Here is a 17,320-nt window from a genome sequence, read left to right as displayed (position 1 = left end):
GCGCCAAGTGCGGCTGTCGAAGACTCCAGCGCACCGGTTCGCTTTTGGTGGCTTCCAGCCCGTGTGCCGAGCGGGACGCGTGGAGGGCGCATATTCTCCCGACCCACCGGAACCCGGGCGCACCCGCAGCATCAGCCTAGGCGCAGCCTCGAGGGCCAGCGGCTGGGGAGGGCGGTGGAGACTGGGTGGGGGCGACCAGGCGGGGGCGGGGCCGGAGAGTCCGGGGGCGGGGCCGTTTCGGATTGGCCAGACACCGCCGCGTGACCGGCCCCTTATAGGGCGTGGCGCGGGGCCGCGGAGTCGGGTGCAGCGGTGGCCGGGCCGGGCGAGGTCCAGTTCTGTCCCGGCAGCTTGGCGACTGTTCTGCTTTGAGCGCCTGGTGCGCCCCGCGTCCTCCCTGCCGGGGCCACCGGGCTGGGGATGTGCGCGGCGCCCCGGAGCCATGGTCCGCTTCGGGGACGAGCTGGGCGGCCGCTATGGGGGCGCCGGCAGCGGGGAGAGGGCGCGGGGCGGCGGGGCCGGCGGGGCGGGTGGCCCGGGCCCCGGAGGGCTACAGCCGGGCCAGCGGGTCCTCTACAAACAGTCCATTGCGCAGCGCGCACGGACCATGGCGCTGTACAATCCCATCCCGGTCAAGCAGAACTGCTTCACCGTCAATCGCTCGCTCTTCGTCTTCAGCGAGGACAACGTCGTCCGCAAATACGCCAAGCGCATCACCGAGTGGCCATATCCTGCCAGCGACTGGGCCGGGCGGGGCAGGGGCTGACTGCCGAGGTCGCGAGGGCAGGGACCCGGCGCGGACCGGGCGCGGACCGGGCGCGGCGTCCGTGTTCCGCGTCTTCCAGGTCTGGGAGGGGCGGCCTGGACCGAGGGCGAGGACTGGGGCCGGTCGCGGCGGCGCCCAGTGGCCATTTTTCTCCGGGCCAGGAGGAGGGTGCGACCCGGGAGAGGCGCAGCGAAGACGCCGCGGACCGGCGAGGAGGGGGCGGGGCGGGGCCTCCGAGGCCGGTCTCTGCGCGTGTGTGCGTGTGGTTGTGCGCGCGCGTCTCTGTGTGTGTGTGTCTGTGTGGTCCTGAAGGCGGCGGCCAGCTGGCCCCAGGGGTGCTGGGCGGAGCCCCTCCGCCCTAAGGCTCAACCTTTGGTTCACTTGGCCTTGGGGAGCTTGGTCGGGGTGCAGAGCTCGCGGCCAGCATGGAGGGCACCCGAGGGCGAATCCATGTCTGTGTAGGTGTGAGACCGTGTGGATGCGGTCCCGTGCGCGTGCTGGCTGCAGGTGCCTGCGTGTGCGTGTGCGGGCATAGCACGAGTCCCGCGCTGCGCGTGCGTGCGTTCGAGATTCTCGGTACATGTATGTTCACGTGCCTGTGTAGGTACTTGTGGCTGCGTGTCTTTAGGTGGGAGCGCGCGCCTGCGCGGGGGGGTCTCGTATTGCCGCCCTGGGAACGCACAGCCCCCAGCCTTGGGGAGCCGGCCGGGCGGATCTGGGCGGAGGCGCTGTCCGCGGTGCTGACGGCCGCCCGGACGTGCAGAGGGGCTGGCGGCTGCTACTGCAGAGGCCCTGCCTTTCGGCGGTCCCCTGGGATGGGGGTGGGCAGCGAGAGAGACCAACCCTCGTCCGTGGAAGTGGTGGGCTCAGGACCCACCATCCTCAGCCCTTGGGAGATGCCTAGCCAAGGCTGCTGCACTGCGCGGCCACCGGCCTCTGCCACTGTGGCGCCTCCTGGCCAGTCCTTAACCCACACACTCCCTTTGAGTACATGATTCTGGCCACCATCATCGCCAACTGCATCGTGCTGGCCCTGGAGCAGCATCTCCCTGACGGAGACAAGACGCCCATGTCGGAGCGCCTGGTGAGTGCTGGCGCTGGGGTCTGGGGCCAGATGGTGGGATGGTGGCAACTTGTCTGATTCACTTTCTTTAGAATCTGTGCCTGAGCTGGGAAGCACCCCCACACACTTCAGGTAGGGGACAGGATAGAACCTGGGCAGCTGACACCTCCTTGTAGGGTCAGGAAGTTGAGATGTCCAGCTCAACTGATCTGCTCTGTTCCTGGAGCCACCCCCACACCACAGATGGGCCATCCAGGCAGCTGCTCTGGGCTCTCATCTGAGAATCTAAGTTCTAAACCTGGGGCGAGGGAGGGCATTCATATGGAGAGGAGAATGTCAGGTTGAATGGGTTCCCTGGGGAGAATGGGTCAGCTGCCCACCTTCCCTGCAGGCCTGGTGGGGCTCTTTTGGTGCAACCCTGAGTCTGGGGATTGGGGTCCTCCTTCAGGGTTATCTTCTGTGGCCTTTTTAGAACCCTGTTCCCACAGGGTCTGCCCCTCCTGGGGAAGTCCTCCTTTCCAAATGTTCTGAATAGTTTTTATCCCTAGCTTCCTGCCAAGAGCCCTCCAGACCCCTGTGGTATCTGTGCTGAACCACAGAGCCTGTGAGAACCAGGAGCCAGGGCAGGGCCTCTGCAGGATGTTGGGCAGAGTAGGAGGCAGGTGTTGAAGGCCAGCCTAGTGGACTCTGGGTCAGAGGGCTGGATCAGAGTGAGCATAACTTCACAGGTGATGGCACAGTTCCAAACCCATAGTTCTTCTCTCCTGCCAGGCCCCTTTGTTTGGGCTCAGTGTGGGCTGGGTGTGGGCTGCTACGCCTCAGAATGCAGAGAAAGAAGGCAATTGGAGGGGCCTGGAGAGGGGGGCTTGGGCATGAGGTCCCCCAGGGCACAGCCTCTGCTCTGTCTTCCCTCTACCCTGGCTGCCACTTCACAACTCCTACTCAGTGAAGATGTCAGATATGGCCTGGTAGGTGCTTTTTGTGGGGCCCAGTGCCCTTCTGAGTTCTGGTTGGCCACCTAGCCACTCCTGGTCCTGTGGTGTGGAAGGGGAGATGATTAGGTGGACACTGGGAGCTGAGGAGTTTCCTGGAGGACAACAGAAGGCCATGTGGCTTGGGTGGTGGCAGTGGGCACAGATCAACCATGCTGTGAGGCCATCATGGTCCCTGGGGGTACCTGGGCATGGGGCTGATGGGGTCTCTTGCCTCCTCTGGACCTCTAGCTCCTACTGGTAGCGAGCTGTGCTTCAGAGGACAGAGCAGAGGGTGAAAGGGAGAGGAAGCTGGAGGTCCAGGGCACAGGCATGGTCCTATTTCCATGAAGTCTGGTAAGTTGGGCCAGAGAGACTCAGGCCAAGGGTCAGACTGGGGTTGGTGCAGGGAGACCAGTGCAGTGGCCAGACTCAGGGTCCTCTTGTGGACCAGCTGGCATCCAGCCGTGTGAACTTCTGCCTCACAGGTGCAGCAGTTTTGCTTTGTGTGGCAGGTGGGGGTGTGTGCTTCTGGATGGGGGCTATCTTTGGGGAGAATCAGCAGAATGTGTCCCAGATGGAGGCCTGAGGACCTCTTTGCTGACCCTGGTCCTGCATGCAGGTCTAGCCCTCAAGGGTCTGAGGACAGACAGGAGCTAGACTATGGTCTGGAGGGTGGACTGCTGTCTGGGCAGCAGGGGGGTTGAATGGGTTGGGTGGATTTCTCAGTGGTCTGCTAGCCAGGCTCTGGTGCAGCCTTCCTGGCTCCTCATCTGGGGGTTCTGCTTCCCACCCACCCATCAGCTTCCTGATTTGCCTTTGGCTGGAGCCCCTTGAAGTCCAGTGCCACCCACACCCATGGCTGCCTGTACCCCTAGGTGGTGGTCCAGGGCCAGGCTGGGATGAGCTGAGAGGAGAGCTCTGGGGTAGTGTCTCCTTCCCAGTGGCCCTGGAGTATGGCCTGCACTTTTCTTTTCTGTCCATAAGCCTTCTGAGAAGATGTGTCCTCTGGGCCCAGCTATTCCATTTGGGCAGATGATCAGTGGCTCCTCTTCTTGAGAAAGAGGATGCTTCAAACTAAGAAGGCTTGAGGTCACAAAAAGTGTACACACTCCTCCAGGGGCCTTGTCCCTGTCATGAGTCAGCATCAGAGTTGCAGGGCAAGAGCACTGGGCCACAGTGAACCCTCGTGTTCTGGCAGCATCCATAGGCCCCTGCTGTGAGCTTATGTCCTGCCTCATCCCCTGGGGAGAGCCATCAGGAGCCAGGCTTCTGGGAGAAAGGTTCAGGCTTTGGGGGCTGGCAGTCCCATCTCACTTGGCAGCTTCTTGCAGCCAATGTCCAGCCCGGCCACTCTGACCCCTGCCCCGCAGGACAGAGCAGCTCTCTGGAGGGAAGTTCCTCCTGTGAATTTCACTGTCAGGAAAATTACTATGCCCATGGCTCTGGGAGCTGGCCTGCTCCTTAGCTCCTCTTCATCTGCTGCTGAGTACAGACGTGAGTCCTGCTGACCCTCCACCTCCAGCTCCCCTGGTCCAGCTCCCCTGGGATAGCTCCACAGGTCCAGTGCCCACGTCCAGTACCCAGGCCCAGCTCCCCAGCTCCAGCTCCCCTGGTATAGCTCCCCAGGTCTAGTACCCAGCTCCAGCTCCCCTGGTCTAATTCCACAGGTCCAGTGCCCACATCCAGTACCCAGATCCAGCCCCCCAGCTCCAGCTCCCCAGATCCAGTCCCCCAGGTCTAGCTCTCCTGGCCTGGCTCCCTTGGTCCAGCTCTGTTGGTCTAGCTCCCCAGGTCCAGTCCCCCAGGTCTAGCTCTCCTGGCCCGGCTCCCCTGGTCCAGCTCCGTTGGTCTAGCTCCACAGGTCCAGTACCCATGTCCAGCTCCCCTGGTCCAGCTCCCCAGGTCTAGTACCCTGGTCCAGCTCCCCTGGTCTAGTTCCACAGGTCCAATACCCAGGTCCAGCTCCTCAGGTACAGCTCCCCTGGTATAGCTCCACAGGTTCAGTACCCAGGTCCAGCCCCCCAGGTCCATCCCCCAAGGTCCAGCTCCCCAGGTCCAGCCCCCCAGGTCTAGCTCTCCTGGCCCGGCTCTCCTGGCCCGGCTCCCCTGGTCCAGCTCCGTTGGTCTAGCTCCCTAGGTCCAGTACCCAGGTCCAGCTCCCCTGGTCCAGCTCCCAGGTCCAGCTCCCCAGGTCCAGCCCCCCAGGTCCAGCTCCCCAGGTCTAGCTCTCCTGGCCCAGCTCCCCTGGTCCAGCTCCGTTGGTCTAGCTCCCTATATCCAGTACCCGGGTCCAGCTCCTCTGGTCCAGCTCCCAGGTCCAATACCCAGGCCCAGCTCTCCAGGTCCAACTCCACAGGTCCCTTACCCAGGTCCAGTACCCAGGTCTGGCTCCCCAAGTCCAGCTCCCAGGGCTCTTTGCCACTGTCCCTAGGCCTGTGAAGCCTGTCACTTGCCATGCTGCACCCTCATGTGGTACTGTTCTCCCCAAGCTCCACGCTGCTTGCTCAGCACCAAAATGGCCTGCCCCAGCTTGATGCTCAGAACCTGTTGACCAAGTCACAGCCTGGGGTGGAGGACGGGGTCTTTCTAGGATCTCTCATCTTCTTTCCTTTTGGTCACACTGGTTCCTTCAACTGGAGTTCTTTTCCTCAAAGTCTGGCCGTGGAAAACTTGGCCCTTTGACACCACACCTCTAGGAACCTCCCTGGGGTCCAGCTGTGTCTTGGTTTCAGGACCCTGGCCCTGAACAAGCTCCTTTCCTGGGGGTCCTCACAGAAGCCACTGCTCCCATGGTCTCAGGGCTGCAGGTTTTGCTTCTGTGTTTCTGTTTGTTCCCTGTTAGGGTTTGCAGGTTCTGTTGATCCAGGTGTGTATTGAAAGTGTCAGTGGGCCCTGGACTGAGTTCTGAGGCTGAGTTTTATTCAGATAACTGTGCCCCGTGGTCAGCTGAGGTGGCTGCTGGATTTAGCTGTGGTCCTTGCCCAGCTAGGGATCTTCTTAGAAAGAGACAGCAGTGGAAGGCATTGGCAGGGTCTCCACAGTTGATGGAGACCCACTTCCACCCCACTGTCTTCATTGCCTTCTTCACTAGTTCAAGCAGAGCAGGCCCTGGGTGCTCTGAGCTGGAGCAGAAGCTGAGACACTAATGCTGTCCATCAGCAGTGGGGTGTCCCTTTAGGGGGCACATGCAGATGAGCACACACAGGCTAGTGGTGGAAATGCCAGGCTGGAGGAGTCTGGGTGTGTCAGGCTGGTCAGGAGGATCAGACTTGGGACAGTGGGTGTGGCCATCAGACAGGGCCTGCTGCCCCAGCCACTGCAGGGAGGGCAGAAGTAACCAGTGCCCGTGCCTCTCCTCAGGATGACACAGAGCCCTATTTCATCGGCATCTTTTGCTTTGAGGCGGGGATCAAGATCATCGCACTCGGCTTTGCTTTCCACAAGGGCTCCTACCTGCGGAACGGCTGGAACGTCATGGACTTCGTGGTGGTCCTCACAGGGTAGGTGGCCTGCAGGCCCTGTGTGGGTGTCCATGCCCTGCCCAGGGTGTGGGGCTCGGAGGTTTCCGCAGTTGTCTGTGTGCTCTTGGCTCAGGAGAGGCTTGTTTGCAGAGTCACAGGGGAGGCAGCTGCTGGGTCCCACGGCCAGAGTGACCAGGAGGGTGCCTGCTTTGTGGTCTGGGTCTGCTGGGGAGAGGCTCCCCAGGAGGGGAGGGCTTTGCTGCCTGGGATCTGGGGGGCACTTGGCCCTTGAGCTTCTTCCTGTCCTAGAGCCACCTGGACCCTTCAAGCTCTTTGCTGCCTTCCCCTGAGGCCACAACCAGGGCCTCCACCCAGTTTCCTCCTCAGCTCGTCCTTATGATGGCCAACGTGCCATCACCCCAGCAGCCCAGGAGTCCAGGGAGCTGCTTGCCCCATGCCCACTGGCCTCAGTGGTTCCGTCTGTCCGGTTGCCCCCTTCCCCAGGGCCCCTCTCCCGTTTCTTTGGCTGCAGGCTGAGGGAGTGAGGGCCGTGGGACCTCTGCTCCAGAGCTTGTTGGTATGGCCCCAGTCCCAGAGGCTCTTCTTCCTGGGACCTTGGGGTCCCTGGAGGTGCAGAGCCCAGCCCACGCCCTTCCAAGGAGAGGTGGGAGGCAGAGCTGTTCCTACCACTCACTGTCTCCATGGCCTGGCACTTTGTGGGGAGATACAGGAGGGGCCAGAGCCGATGGCAGAGGAGGAAGAGGCAGCCCTGAGTCTGGGGCTTCCTGAGTGTGGCAGTGGCTAGTGGGCTCCTGAGCATCCCCCAGTCCTGGGGCCTTGGGTGTGGGGGGCCCAGGGGTGTTGGTGTGGAGGCTGCCCCTGTGCCCTTCCCAGGTGGGCACCTTCACCCTCGGCAGGGGTGCTCCCCAGGAAGCCCTCTGTGGCCCTGTGGAGACCTGCAGACCCACCAGTGACATCAGTGGGGTGTCAAGAGTTGCCCCTGGGGGGACTGGCGCTCCCCATGCTCAGGGGCCGTTCCTTGGGACGCCCAGGAGCCACCACAGGTGTTTACGCCTCTCTTGCTCTAGAAGGAAGCCTCTGAGGACAAGGCATCTTGTTTTTCAGAGCATCCCCTGAGCCTGGCTTGGGTCCCTGGGGCCTTGGCTGAATCATGAATGTTAAGGCAAAAGAGCATTCGTGTGGGGGGTGGGCTGCCTGGGGCCCACTGGGAGCTGAGGCCTGCCAGACACCGAGGGCCCCTTGGATTCCAGGCCAAGCCCCCAGGTTGGTGGACCACCAGTGCTGGGCATTGGGGAGGACAGGGCGGCTCACTTCTGTGGAGCCAAGTGAGAGGGCTCAGCCCCTGGGTGCTGGCTCTTCTGTCCCCCACCTCCCTCCTCCGCATGGCTTTCCCTGCCCTTCTCCCCGTTCCTGCCCCTCCCAGACTCCCACTTCCTGACTTCTAGGACCTCCCTCTCCGTCTGGCTGGGCCTGGCTCTTTCTCTTTCTACTGTCATCCCCTGAGGGGGCGCTGGGTTTCTGGGACACCCCAGTGGGAGGGGTCTGTGTCCCTGGCTCACACGCAGGCCCAGCTGTGTCTGCGTAGTGAGGGTCTGGGGAAGAATCCTGTCCCTAGAACTCCTGATTGGAGGTCCCTTGGGCAGTGGTGGCACAGGCTTGGGGAGGGAGGCCTTTCTTGTCACTCTGCTGTTTTAATTAACATTTGTTTAATTAGTGCTCAGAGGGCTGGAGGCTGGGTGGGGAAAGGCCTGGTAAAGCCCCAGGGGTGGCTAACTGCTGGGGTCCCTCTACCTCTGAGACTAGTGTCGGAGACTGGGAGGTGCCTGAGGAGACGCAGGGGCCTGTCCTGACCCAGGTGCCTGTCCCCAAGGCTGAGTGCCCACCAACATCCTGCTCACCCCTTCCAGACTTCTCACCTGCTCCGGTGCTCAGGGCTGGGGAGATGGGTGTGGTCTGGGCTGGGTCCCACCTCTTGGGCTGCAGGGTCTCTTGCAGATCCCAGGGGTGCCTCTGCAGGGTCCTGGGCCTTGTCGGACATGTTGGCAGCTTCTGGGCACTGAGCTTGGTGGGCTGTGCCATCAGGGAGCCTCAGGCCTGAGCCCTGTTCTCGATTGGTCAACCCATGGGTGACCACCAACTGCTGTTCCTTGGGTGGGTGGGGACATGTGGCTGGCTGCCAGACATGGTCCCTCCTTGCTTTCAGAGGGCTCTGGCTCCTGGTCTGTCCTGCTGCTGACTAGAGCCCAGGGGGCCTTTGCCTGGGGGTTGGGCTCCCTGGCCTCCCGGGCTCTTCCAGGAATGCTCTGTGCTGCTTGGCGGGGGCTTGGGAGGGGCCCAGAAGGGCTCCAATGGGCAGAGTTCCAGCCTGAGCCCCAGGTGGCTCCTTGCGCAGGAGGGAGGGAGCACTGTCCCTCTTCCGTTCCTCTGTCCTTGGCTGGCTTCTCTGGCCACTGGGGGAGCTGCCCCTGCTCCACCTAACCTCGCATGCTGGCCCTTCACTTGGTCTGCAAGTGCTGGGGGCAGGGTGATCGGGCTGCAGCCCCTGCCCGTAGGCTGTCCTCCAGAGTGTGGCCACCACACCACACAGGTCCAACTCCCCTGGTTCAGCACCCCTTTCTCTTATGTCCTGCCCCTGCCCGCGTGCACATGGCCATGTGCCCAAGCCAGGGCACAGAGCTTGCTGGGGTGGGACATGAAGGAGACGAGTGGCCACAAGTGCCATGAGAAAGTGGGGGCTTTGTGCAGGGCAGTAGGGAAGTCCTCCCTCTGAGGTGACTCTGGCAGGCCTTGAGGGCAACAGGGACAAGCTACCTAGCTCTCTGGGTAGAGGCCATGGCTGCGGTGCACCTGGGGAATGCAGGAGAGGCAGACAAGATCCCCAGGGATGGGGGACAGGGGAACTGCCCACCACTGCTCAGTGTCCCAGAGCTTATGGCTGCAGCTGGCAGGGAGCTAGTGGAGCTAGTGGAGACTGGACACCTGGACACAGGGTGCCCAGAAGGGCAGGCTGTGCCCCTGGAGGTGGGCTGGAGAGGGGGATGCAGTGAGATACCATAGCTGGCACGGGTAGGGATGAGGACGCTGGGGCTGCTGCAGCTAGAAGCTCCGAGAGGCAGGGCAGGGCAGCCTCCACGGGAGGATTGGCTGAGAGCCGCCAGGCGAGTGCAGGAGGGACAGATCCACGGCTGATGGAGACAAGGGTCCAATGAGTGAAGATGGGATCCAGGCTCTGGACAACACAGGCCTGTCCGTTGGACTAGGGATCTGGAGCAGCATGTGGGCTCCTCGAGTTGGCAGGGGTGGGCAAGGGGAGTGAGTCCTTGGGACCGTGCTGGTCTCTGTGCATGTTGGGTCTGGAAGCAAGTGCTCAGCCCAGGTGAGGCTGAAGAGAGGAAGGAGGTGGTAGGGAACAAAACAAAAAGGGTTGCCAGGCATAGTGGCTACGCCTTAATCCCAGTGGCTTGGGAGGCTGAGGCAGGAGGATCCAAGGTTCATAGCCAGCCTCAGCAATTTAGGGAGGCCCTATGAAACTTGGCAAGACCTTGCCTCCAAGTAAAATATAAAAAAGGGCTGAGGATGTGGTTAAGTGCCCCTGGGTTCAATCTCCCTGACACAGAAGAAAAGAGTCAGAGAAAGGGAAGGCATGGAGGGAGGCAGGAGTGGGTGAGTAGGTGAGCTGCAAACTCCCCCTGCTGCCCCTTTCTCCCCCTCTGCTCTGGCTCTGCTTGGCCACTTGGAAAGAGTTGGCTGAGGGCACCTGCCCCCTCCCACCCTTTTCAGGCTTCTGGGGACACAGATGGTTTCTGCCCTCACCATGGATAGCTGCACCTCCCTGGTGGTAGGGTGGGGAAGGCTGAGGAGCAGCAGGAGGGGCCAAGGAGGGAGAGAGGCGGAGGGTCACCATGAGCCACTGGGAGGATGCAGGGAGGCCACGGGGGCTGTGGCTTCTGTGAGGGGCCAGGGTGGCTCCATGCTGGGCCCTGGCTGTGGAGTGCATGGGATGAACTGCAAGTGGAGGCCTAGGCTGGAGGCCCAGGCTGAGAGAGTGGAGCCTCGCTTCCCCAGGCCACCTTCCCGTCCAAGCCTAGCATCTGCCCCTGCCCTCCTGCCTCCGGCCTCCCAGGCCCCTCAGGAAGCCCCCATCATGGGCAACAGGTGGCGCTCGAGGACCGCCAAGCCCAGGTGTCCACACCCTCTTGTGGCCCTGTGCTTCCCTTCACCACCTGTAGGGACAGCAGAGAAGTGTGTCCCAGCCCAGGCAGGTGGCTCCCAGGGGATGGTTCCCACCACAGCTTCTTGTCTTACTCTGAATTAAACTGGGGTTTCTTTTCAGGGGGAGGTGATTGGTGCTCAGGGCCCTCTCTGGGCTCAGTGCTGTGTAGGAGGGAATGTGGCAGCCGTGTTTCAGGCCAGGGGACACAGCAACTGGGTGTGAAGGAGGGCTGACCCCGGTGTGTGTCCCCCAATGACCGGAGCAAGCTCTATGATCCGCACTTTCCAAGCCCCTGGCCTTGGCTGTGACCCGGCTGAGGCACCTGGTGCCGCCCAGGTTGGAGAGCGGGGCCTTCACCCCTGCCCCTGAAGTTGGAACCCTCCTTGCCACCCCCACTGACCTCTCAAGTGTGCCAGGAAGCCATGGGGAGGGGAGCTGCGAGTTCTGACAGAAGTCCCCTCCGTGTCCCCATTGTCTGGGGTCTGGGTCTCCTTAGGCAGTTTCCATGGGGCCGGGGATCTCTGCAGTGCCCCCTGGTACTGTGGTATCCCTGGGAGCACTCCAGACCCTGCACCTGCTGAGATCCTGCATCCTGTGCATGCAGCCTGCACTCTGGGTACTGCACGGGGGCAGCTGCTGTGGGTCCAGGATCTCTGCACCTCAGGCACCTCCCTCCTGTCCATGGCCTCTCACCAGCCAACCGTCCCTCGCTGGCCTGGAGCCCTGTGCTGGTTATGTAAGACTCTGAGAGGCGCTGCCCTGGTGGGTGGCATCCCAGCCTCCCTCCCGGGCACACGCCCCTGCACTGGTATTTATAGAGGACCCGGCTCTTTCCCCTGCTTGGTTTGTCTCCTCCCTCCTCCCTCCCTTCTTCCTCTGTCTCAGGATTCCTGAAACTTTCCTGAACTGGAGGGCAGGGCCAGGCCCCTCCTGTGTGTGCAGGGGCTTGAGCTGCTGGCTGATTCCAGAGAGCGCGGGTGTTCAGATCAGCCAGACTCGAGGCACTTCCGGCTCTAGGCCATTTCCTGGGTATCAGTGGGCTGTGTGTGTTCCGGGTTAGGGCAGGCCCTCTGAAGACCCAGGCCCAGAAGCTGCCTGGATGGGGGCAGAATGGGGCTGGTTTGCTGACCAGGGGCATCAGGCCAGTGTCTAGACCCATAGGACTCTGCTCTACACAGGGGACCCCCCACACCTGCTCAGCAATGCATTCTTGAGGGAGGCTGAGCCTCTGCACACCTGTTACCCCTAGAGGCAGAGGAGGTCGACCAGACCATCTGTCTGTGATTCATGCAGGGCCTCAGATACTCACACCTTGCTGGACCAGATCTTGCCATGGGGCCATCTTTCTGTACACAGTGGAGGTCTACAGTATCCCAGGTCCATTCTATACTCCAAGCTCTTGGCAGTGACTACAGGCTGGGCACCAGGTGTGGTTTTGCAGATGTACACCCTCTTTTCCTTCCGAGGTCCCACAGAGAGGCTTAGGTTCCTAAGCTGCTGATCTCTGAGCTGGCACTCAGTGGTCAGGCCTAGAGGGATGTGGGCAGGGACAGGCAGGTCTGCTGACCACTGGCCATAGTGAGCCTCAGGTGCTGCATGCTGAGAGGCCTCTGGGTTTTATTTCAAGTTAGCTGGATGCCCTTGGGGAATCTCAGCCCAGGGCCACCCAGTTCCAGAGATAAGAGGTGAGTAGACAGTGGGTCCTGGGGCCCAGGACTCTTGCTTCTTTCCCTCTGGTGCTGATCTATCCAGTGGGTGGGAAAGGGGCACTTGCAGGGAGGATGCTGGCCCTGTGGTCAGCCAGTGTGTTTGGACTGTCAGGGCCCCTGGACTCCTTACCACTTTGGGTCAGTGGCTGGGGGGCTGCAGGGACATGGTCCTGTGGCCAGAGTTTGAGATAGGCTCCAAATTGACGCCAGCATTTGAGAGGAGTCCTGCTTGTAAAACACCACACATTCCCCTCTTGCCGGAGGTCCCTGGAGCCTGCACTCCCTGTGGCTCAGTGTCGGCTTGGTCTGGGGACCCGCACCTGGCTGGCTCTGGAGAGCTGCCCCACTCCTTTTTTTTTTTTGGTACCAGGGATCGAACCCTGGGATGCTTTACAAGTGAACCACACCACAGCCCATTTTTTGCTTTTGTTTTAGAGCCGGGGTCTCACTAAGTTGCTGAGGCTGGCCTTGAATTTGCCATCTTCCTGCCTCAGCCAGTTTCTGGGATTCCAGTTTGGCCACTACACCCAGCTTCAGCAGAGGTTGGTCATCCTGGGCTGATCTCTGGCCAGCTCTGGGGCTCAGACCCGACTGCTTTGCTCCCTTGGGCTGCAGTACCGTAGTACCCATGGTCAGGCTGGATGATGAGGTGGCATCCTGTGCCCACTCCCCACCGAGGTAACAGGAGCGCAGGTCATGCCTGGTAAGGGCTGGAGCCTTGTGGGCACAGGGTAGTGGCCTCCCAGCAGCTGCAGTCCTGCTGGGCCCCCGGCCCTCTTCACACTGGAGTGGAGCTGTGACTCCCTCCAAGGTGAGAGCCTCTCCTGTACTAGCTGAAGTTGGTCCCTGCACTGGGAGGGGGGCAGGCAGGAGGTGCCCATTGCAGCCTGGCTCCCTGGATCAGGAGCTCCCTGGCTTCCAGCCTTCCTAGACTGAGACCAGAGGCCACTAGGGCAGACAGGGCAGGGCTCTGCTTCCTGTCCCCTCCACCCTATTTGCAGCTCTGTCTGCAGGAGCCACATGTCACTCCGGTTGCCAATGGGCCCGTGTTTCTACAACACGAATTCCCAGTGGTCACTTGGTACTCCCAGGCATCCTCTTGCCAGCCGTGACCCCTGTCTCCTTGCGGCCACTCCAGTGAGTCCCCTTTCCTCAGGCCAGGAGGCCATTCCAAGAGCCCTGTCATGTCATGACAGACTCCCTGGTTCCCCCAGAGCACAGAAGCCTGTTGGAAGGGAGTGGGGCTCTGGTCCTCTGTGCTGTCCTAGGGGGCCGTGCCCGCCTGGCAGTCTTCATCCAACAAGGGCCTGTGTCTCCCCGCCCCCCCCACCCGTTGGCCTGATGGGATCTTTCCTGGAAGGACTGTGTGTGGGCCTGCCAGCTGTCCTAAGAAAGCCCAGGGACAGGTACCTTGTACAGCTGACCCTTGTCCCCTGGATCTGGGGTACAGGTTCACGGGCAGGGCTGGCTTCTGTGAAGCCTCTCTTCCTGGCTCACTGGTGGCCAGTTCTTACAGGGGCTGTAGACTGAGTGGTGAGGGACCGATCCAGAGCCAGGTGGGGACGGAGGCCTCGTCCTCCAGGTCCCGTCCAGATGTGGCTGGCAGAGTGGGGCCTGGGGAGTGCTCAGGAGTCCAGCATCCTTCTCTCCCAGCCTCCTCTGTTGTGGGCCTGGGGCTGCTTCTCACTTCTCGCTGCTGTCCGCCTCAGCCTGGAGCCACATGTCACATGGAGGCACCAGTGCACCCAAGAAGGGGCCAAGGCAGGGCTCCCTCACCTGCCCAGGACCCTCCCAGCCTGGCTCAGGTGCGGGTGCTGGGCTGCTGATCACAGACAGGCTGGAGAGTCCCGGGTGCCGTGAGCCCTCCTGTCTGAGATAGGCGTCTCCAAGGGACGCTGGCTCTGCCTGGCCCACACCTGCTGTCTCAGACCCTTGCTCGGGGAGGAGAGTTGCGGGGGAGGTTCCCGGGAGGCTGGTGACCTGGGCTCCCACAGACACCCCTCCCAGACTGTGCTGCCCAGGGAGCCTGTGAGTGGCCGCTTCGTCAGCAGGAGTTTGTCTAGTAGAGATGTGCCTCAGGGCTGCCACAGGGGTGGGCCTGGGTCGCAACCTGACATGAGCATGCGGTAGAGCAGTCAGGTGACTCGTGGGGTTTTTCGTGGCCTGTGAAATTTATGCCTGCTTTACCCTGTAGTCTGTGAAGCAAACATCATGTTAACAGAAAGATGGACGGACCTGACTTAAAAATCATTGCTGAGCGTCAGTGACGCACGTGCCCCTGGTGCGGGTTGCTCCCTGCTGGCGGGGCGTGCGGCTGCCGGGACGGGAGGCCCTCGGACGGCAGTGAGGGGCACCACTGACTCCTGCCTTCTCAGTGGCCCTGGGCGAGTCTGGTGGCAGAGCCCTCCCACCTGGGGCAGTCTTCCCGCCACACCAGGGTGTCCTCTCCGCAGAGCAAGGCTCACGGGCCTTGGCAGGAGCAGCTCTCCTCCGCCTTCTTCGCTTGTCCTCAGGAGCCACTCTACTCTGTTGGATCTGGCCCCCAGGTCACACAGTTCAGCACGTCTTCAGGCCCTGCTTCTGGTTTTGTTGCTGCTCCCACCTTCTCCACAGCAGCCTCGACCCCTCCAGCCATCCAGGAGGGTTGGGGTCACCTCTCCTGCCGTGGATCACAATATTCCTATACACCTTATAGCAGTGAGTCCTCTCCAGAAGATTCTCAATTGTCTTACTGAATGTGTCAGAGGAACCACTGTTTATGGTAACTGTAGCCTGATAAGACTATGCCTCACCTAATGAGACTTCCAAGTCCAAGTTGCTCCTTGCCCCCCGCGGCAGTGTGGCTGCTGCATCTGGGTGTGAGAACAATGCTCGTCTTGTGCACGTGGGTCAGGCTCCCGCGGGGCCAGGCGCGTGGTCAGTGGGCTGCTGTGTTCTGAGCAGCTGGTCTTAGTGGGCTTCAGCACTGAGTGAGCCACATGGGAGCAGACGTGCTGTCGTCCTGGCTTGGTTGTCCGTCCCTGGCACAGGTGGGGGGCTTAGCACAGCCCTCAGGGTGGGGTCTGCAGTGGCACATGAAGCCACGCAGTGGCACTGAGGCTATCAGTGGCACTTGAGGGAAAGAGTCCCTGCTTTGCCCTGCCCACACCTGTTGTCTCAGACCCTTGCTCTGGGAGGAGTGTTGGGCGGTGGTATTGGCCCCAGATGGGCAGGACATCAGATCCTCCCTCCCTCCCTCCCTCTTTCCTCCCTCCCTCTTTCCTCCCTCCCTTCCTCCCTAACTGAGGGATGCTTTACCACTGAGCTACAGCTCCCGTCCGTTTTATTTTTTATTCCAGGGTCTCAAGTTGCTCAGGCTGTCTTCCACTTGCCATCCACATTGCTGAGATCATGGGCAGGCACCTCTGTTCCTGGCCCCAGTACCTTTTTGGGATCCATTTTCAGTGGGATTCCACTGTGGTCAGAGAACACACTTAGTGTGATTCCAGGCCCGGGGTGTGGTGTACCTGGACCTGTGGGTGGATACTTGGAGAGAACGTGCACTCTGCTCGCATCAGTTCCTGCTGTGGAAGGGTTTACAGGGTCTTCTCTGCCTTGTGCGTCTCTCCCCTGGTTGTTGGGAGGAAGGTGTCACTGTCCCCGACTCTGACTGGAGGCTGCTTGTCGTGGTCCCTGCTGTGGCCAGGACATGTCCCTCTTTCCCTTCAACCTCAGTCTCCAGTGCTCGAGGGGCGGGCCTTCACTGGGGACTGCCTCGTGCCTCCGTGGGTGGGCTTGTGCCCTAGAGCCGGGCTGAGAGAGCTGCCAGGGCCTCTGCTCTCCATCTTTTTGGCTCTTTGGGGACATACCTTTCTCCTGTCTGGAGGATGGGGCGGCAGGGTGCTGCCTTGAGAGCACAGACTGGGGCCTCGCGTCCCTAGACAGGGAACTGGTTGACACTGTGACCCTGGGCTTCCCAGTCTCCAGAACTGTAAGAAACAAGTATCATGATAACTTGATAGTGCCAGCCTCGTTCTGAGGCAGTTGTTCAGGTATTTTGTTATAGCAACACAAATGGACCAAGATACATGTTTAGAATTACTAGGTCTTGGCTGGGCGTGGTAACCCACACCTACGATCCCAGTGGCTCAGGAGGCTGAGGCAGGAAGATGGCAAGTGCAAAGCTAATCTTAGCAATTTAGCAAGGCCCTAAGCAGCTTAGCAAGATGTCTGTCTCTAATTAAAATATAAAAAAGGGCTGGGGATGTGGCTCTGTGGTTAAGTGCCCCAGGGTTCAATCCCTGGTTACACCCCCCCAAAAAAAATATCACTAGATCTTCTTAGGAGATTTCATTCATGTATTTTCCTCTGTCTCTGGGCATTTTATTTGATCCCAAATCTGCTTTATCTGATGTAAATACAGTCCTTAATACTTTTCTATGAATAATATTTGCATAATGTGTCTTTTTCTCTCTTTTTATGTTCAACTTGCCTATCTTTGATAGCCAATATAACTGGATGATCTTTTTTAGTCTACCATGCCAATTTTTTTTTTTTTTGCTTTTTTTGGCTATAATTTTAACATATTAGGGATTAAGTCTAATATTTAATTTTTTTATTTTCAGTTTGATCTGTTTTTCATTTTTCTGGTTTCTTTTTCCTTCCTTCCTTTGGTTTACTTGAGCATAGTTTGGAATTCATTTGGATTTATCTATAGCATTTAAAATTTTTTTTTAGTTGTAGTTTGACACAATATCTTTATTTGTTTATTTTTATGTGGTGCTGAGGACTGAACCCAGTGCCTCACAGGTGCTAGGCGACTGCTCTGCAGATGAGCCCCAGCCCCAGCATTTTTGAGCACATTGTTTGATAGTTTTTAGTGGTTGCCTAAGTATTGCATCATATATACCAAATCTACCTGGTCTCCCCGTGTGGCTGTCCTCTCCCACCATCTGACCGTCCCAGGCGTCTCCTGCACACGGAGAACACACCACAGTGTGCTGTCCACCTCCTCAGGACACTCCGGAGGAGGTGGCTGATGCCTGGTGCAGCTTCTGCTCCTTTGTGCTCTTTCTGCCCTGTGGTCAGCGATTCCCTTATGTCCTCTCTGTCCAGGAATTTCTTTAGGGCAGGT

The 17,320-nt window shown here is 60.1% G+C and overlaps 1 protein-coding gene across 1 annotated transcript in view; it reads left to right on the top strand.

Moving 5' to 3' along the window:
- The first annotated feature begins 244 nt into the window (after positions 1-244).
- The window catches only part of CACNA1B (calcium voltage-gated channel subunit alpha1 B), a 173,664-nt gene continuing 156,588 nt past the window's right edge, over positions 245-17,320 (top strand). Inside the window, exons 1-3 of the mRNA XM_081281719.1 lie at positions 245-726; positions 1,745-1,850; positions 6,164-6,303. Of these exons, the coding sequence (XP_081137845.1) occupies positions 443-726; positions 1,745-1,850; positions 6,164-6,303 (530 nt within the window). The 5' untranslated portion in view covers positions 245-442. The remainder of the gene's footprint in view (positions 727-1,744; positions 1,851-6,163; positions 6,304-17,320) is intronic.

The sequence above is a fragment of the Spermophilus citellus genome (genome assembly GCF_964194105.1).
Source record: "Spermophilus citellus genome assembly, chromosome: 2".
NCBI classification, from domain to species: domain Eukaryota; kingdom Metazoa; phylum Chordata; class Mammalia; order Rodentia; family Sciuridae; genus Spermophilus; species Spermophilus citellus.
The sequence above is the reverse complement of the archived record's forward strand: the minus strand, read 5'-3'. Positions and strand labels throughout refer to the sequence as shown.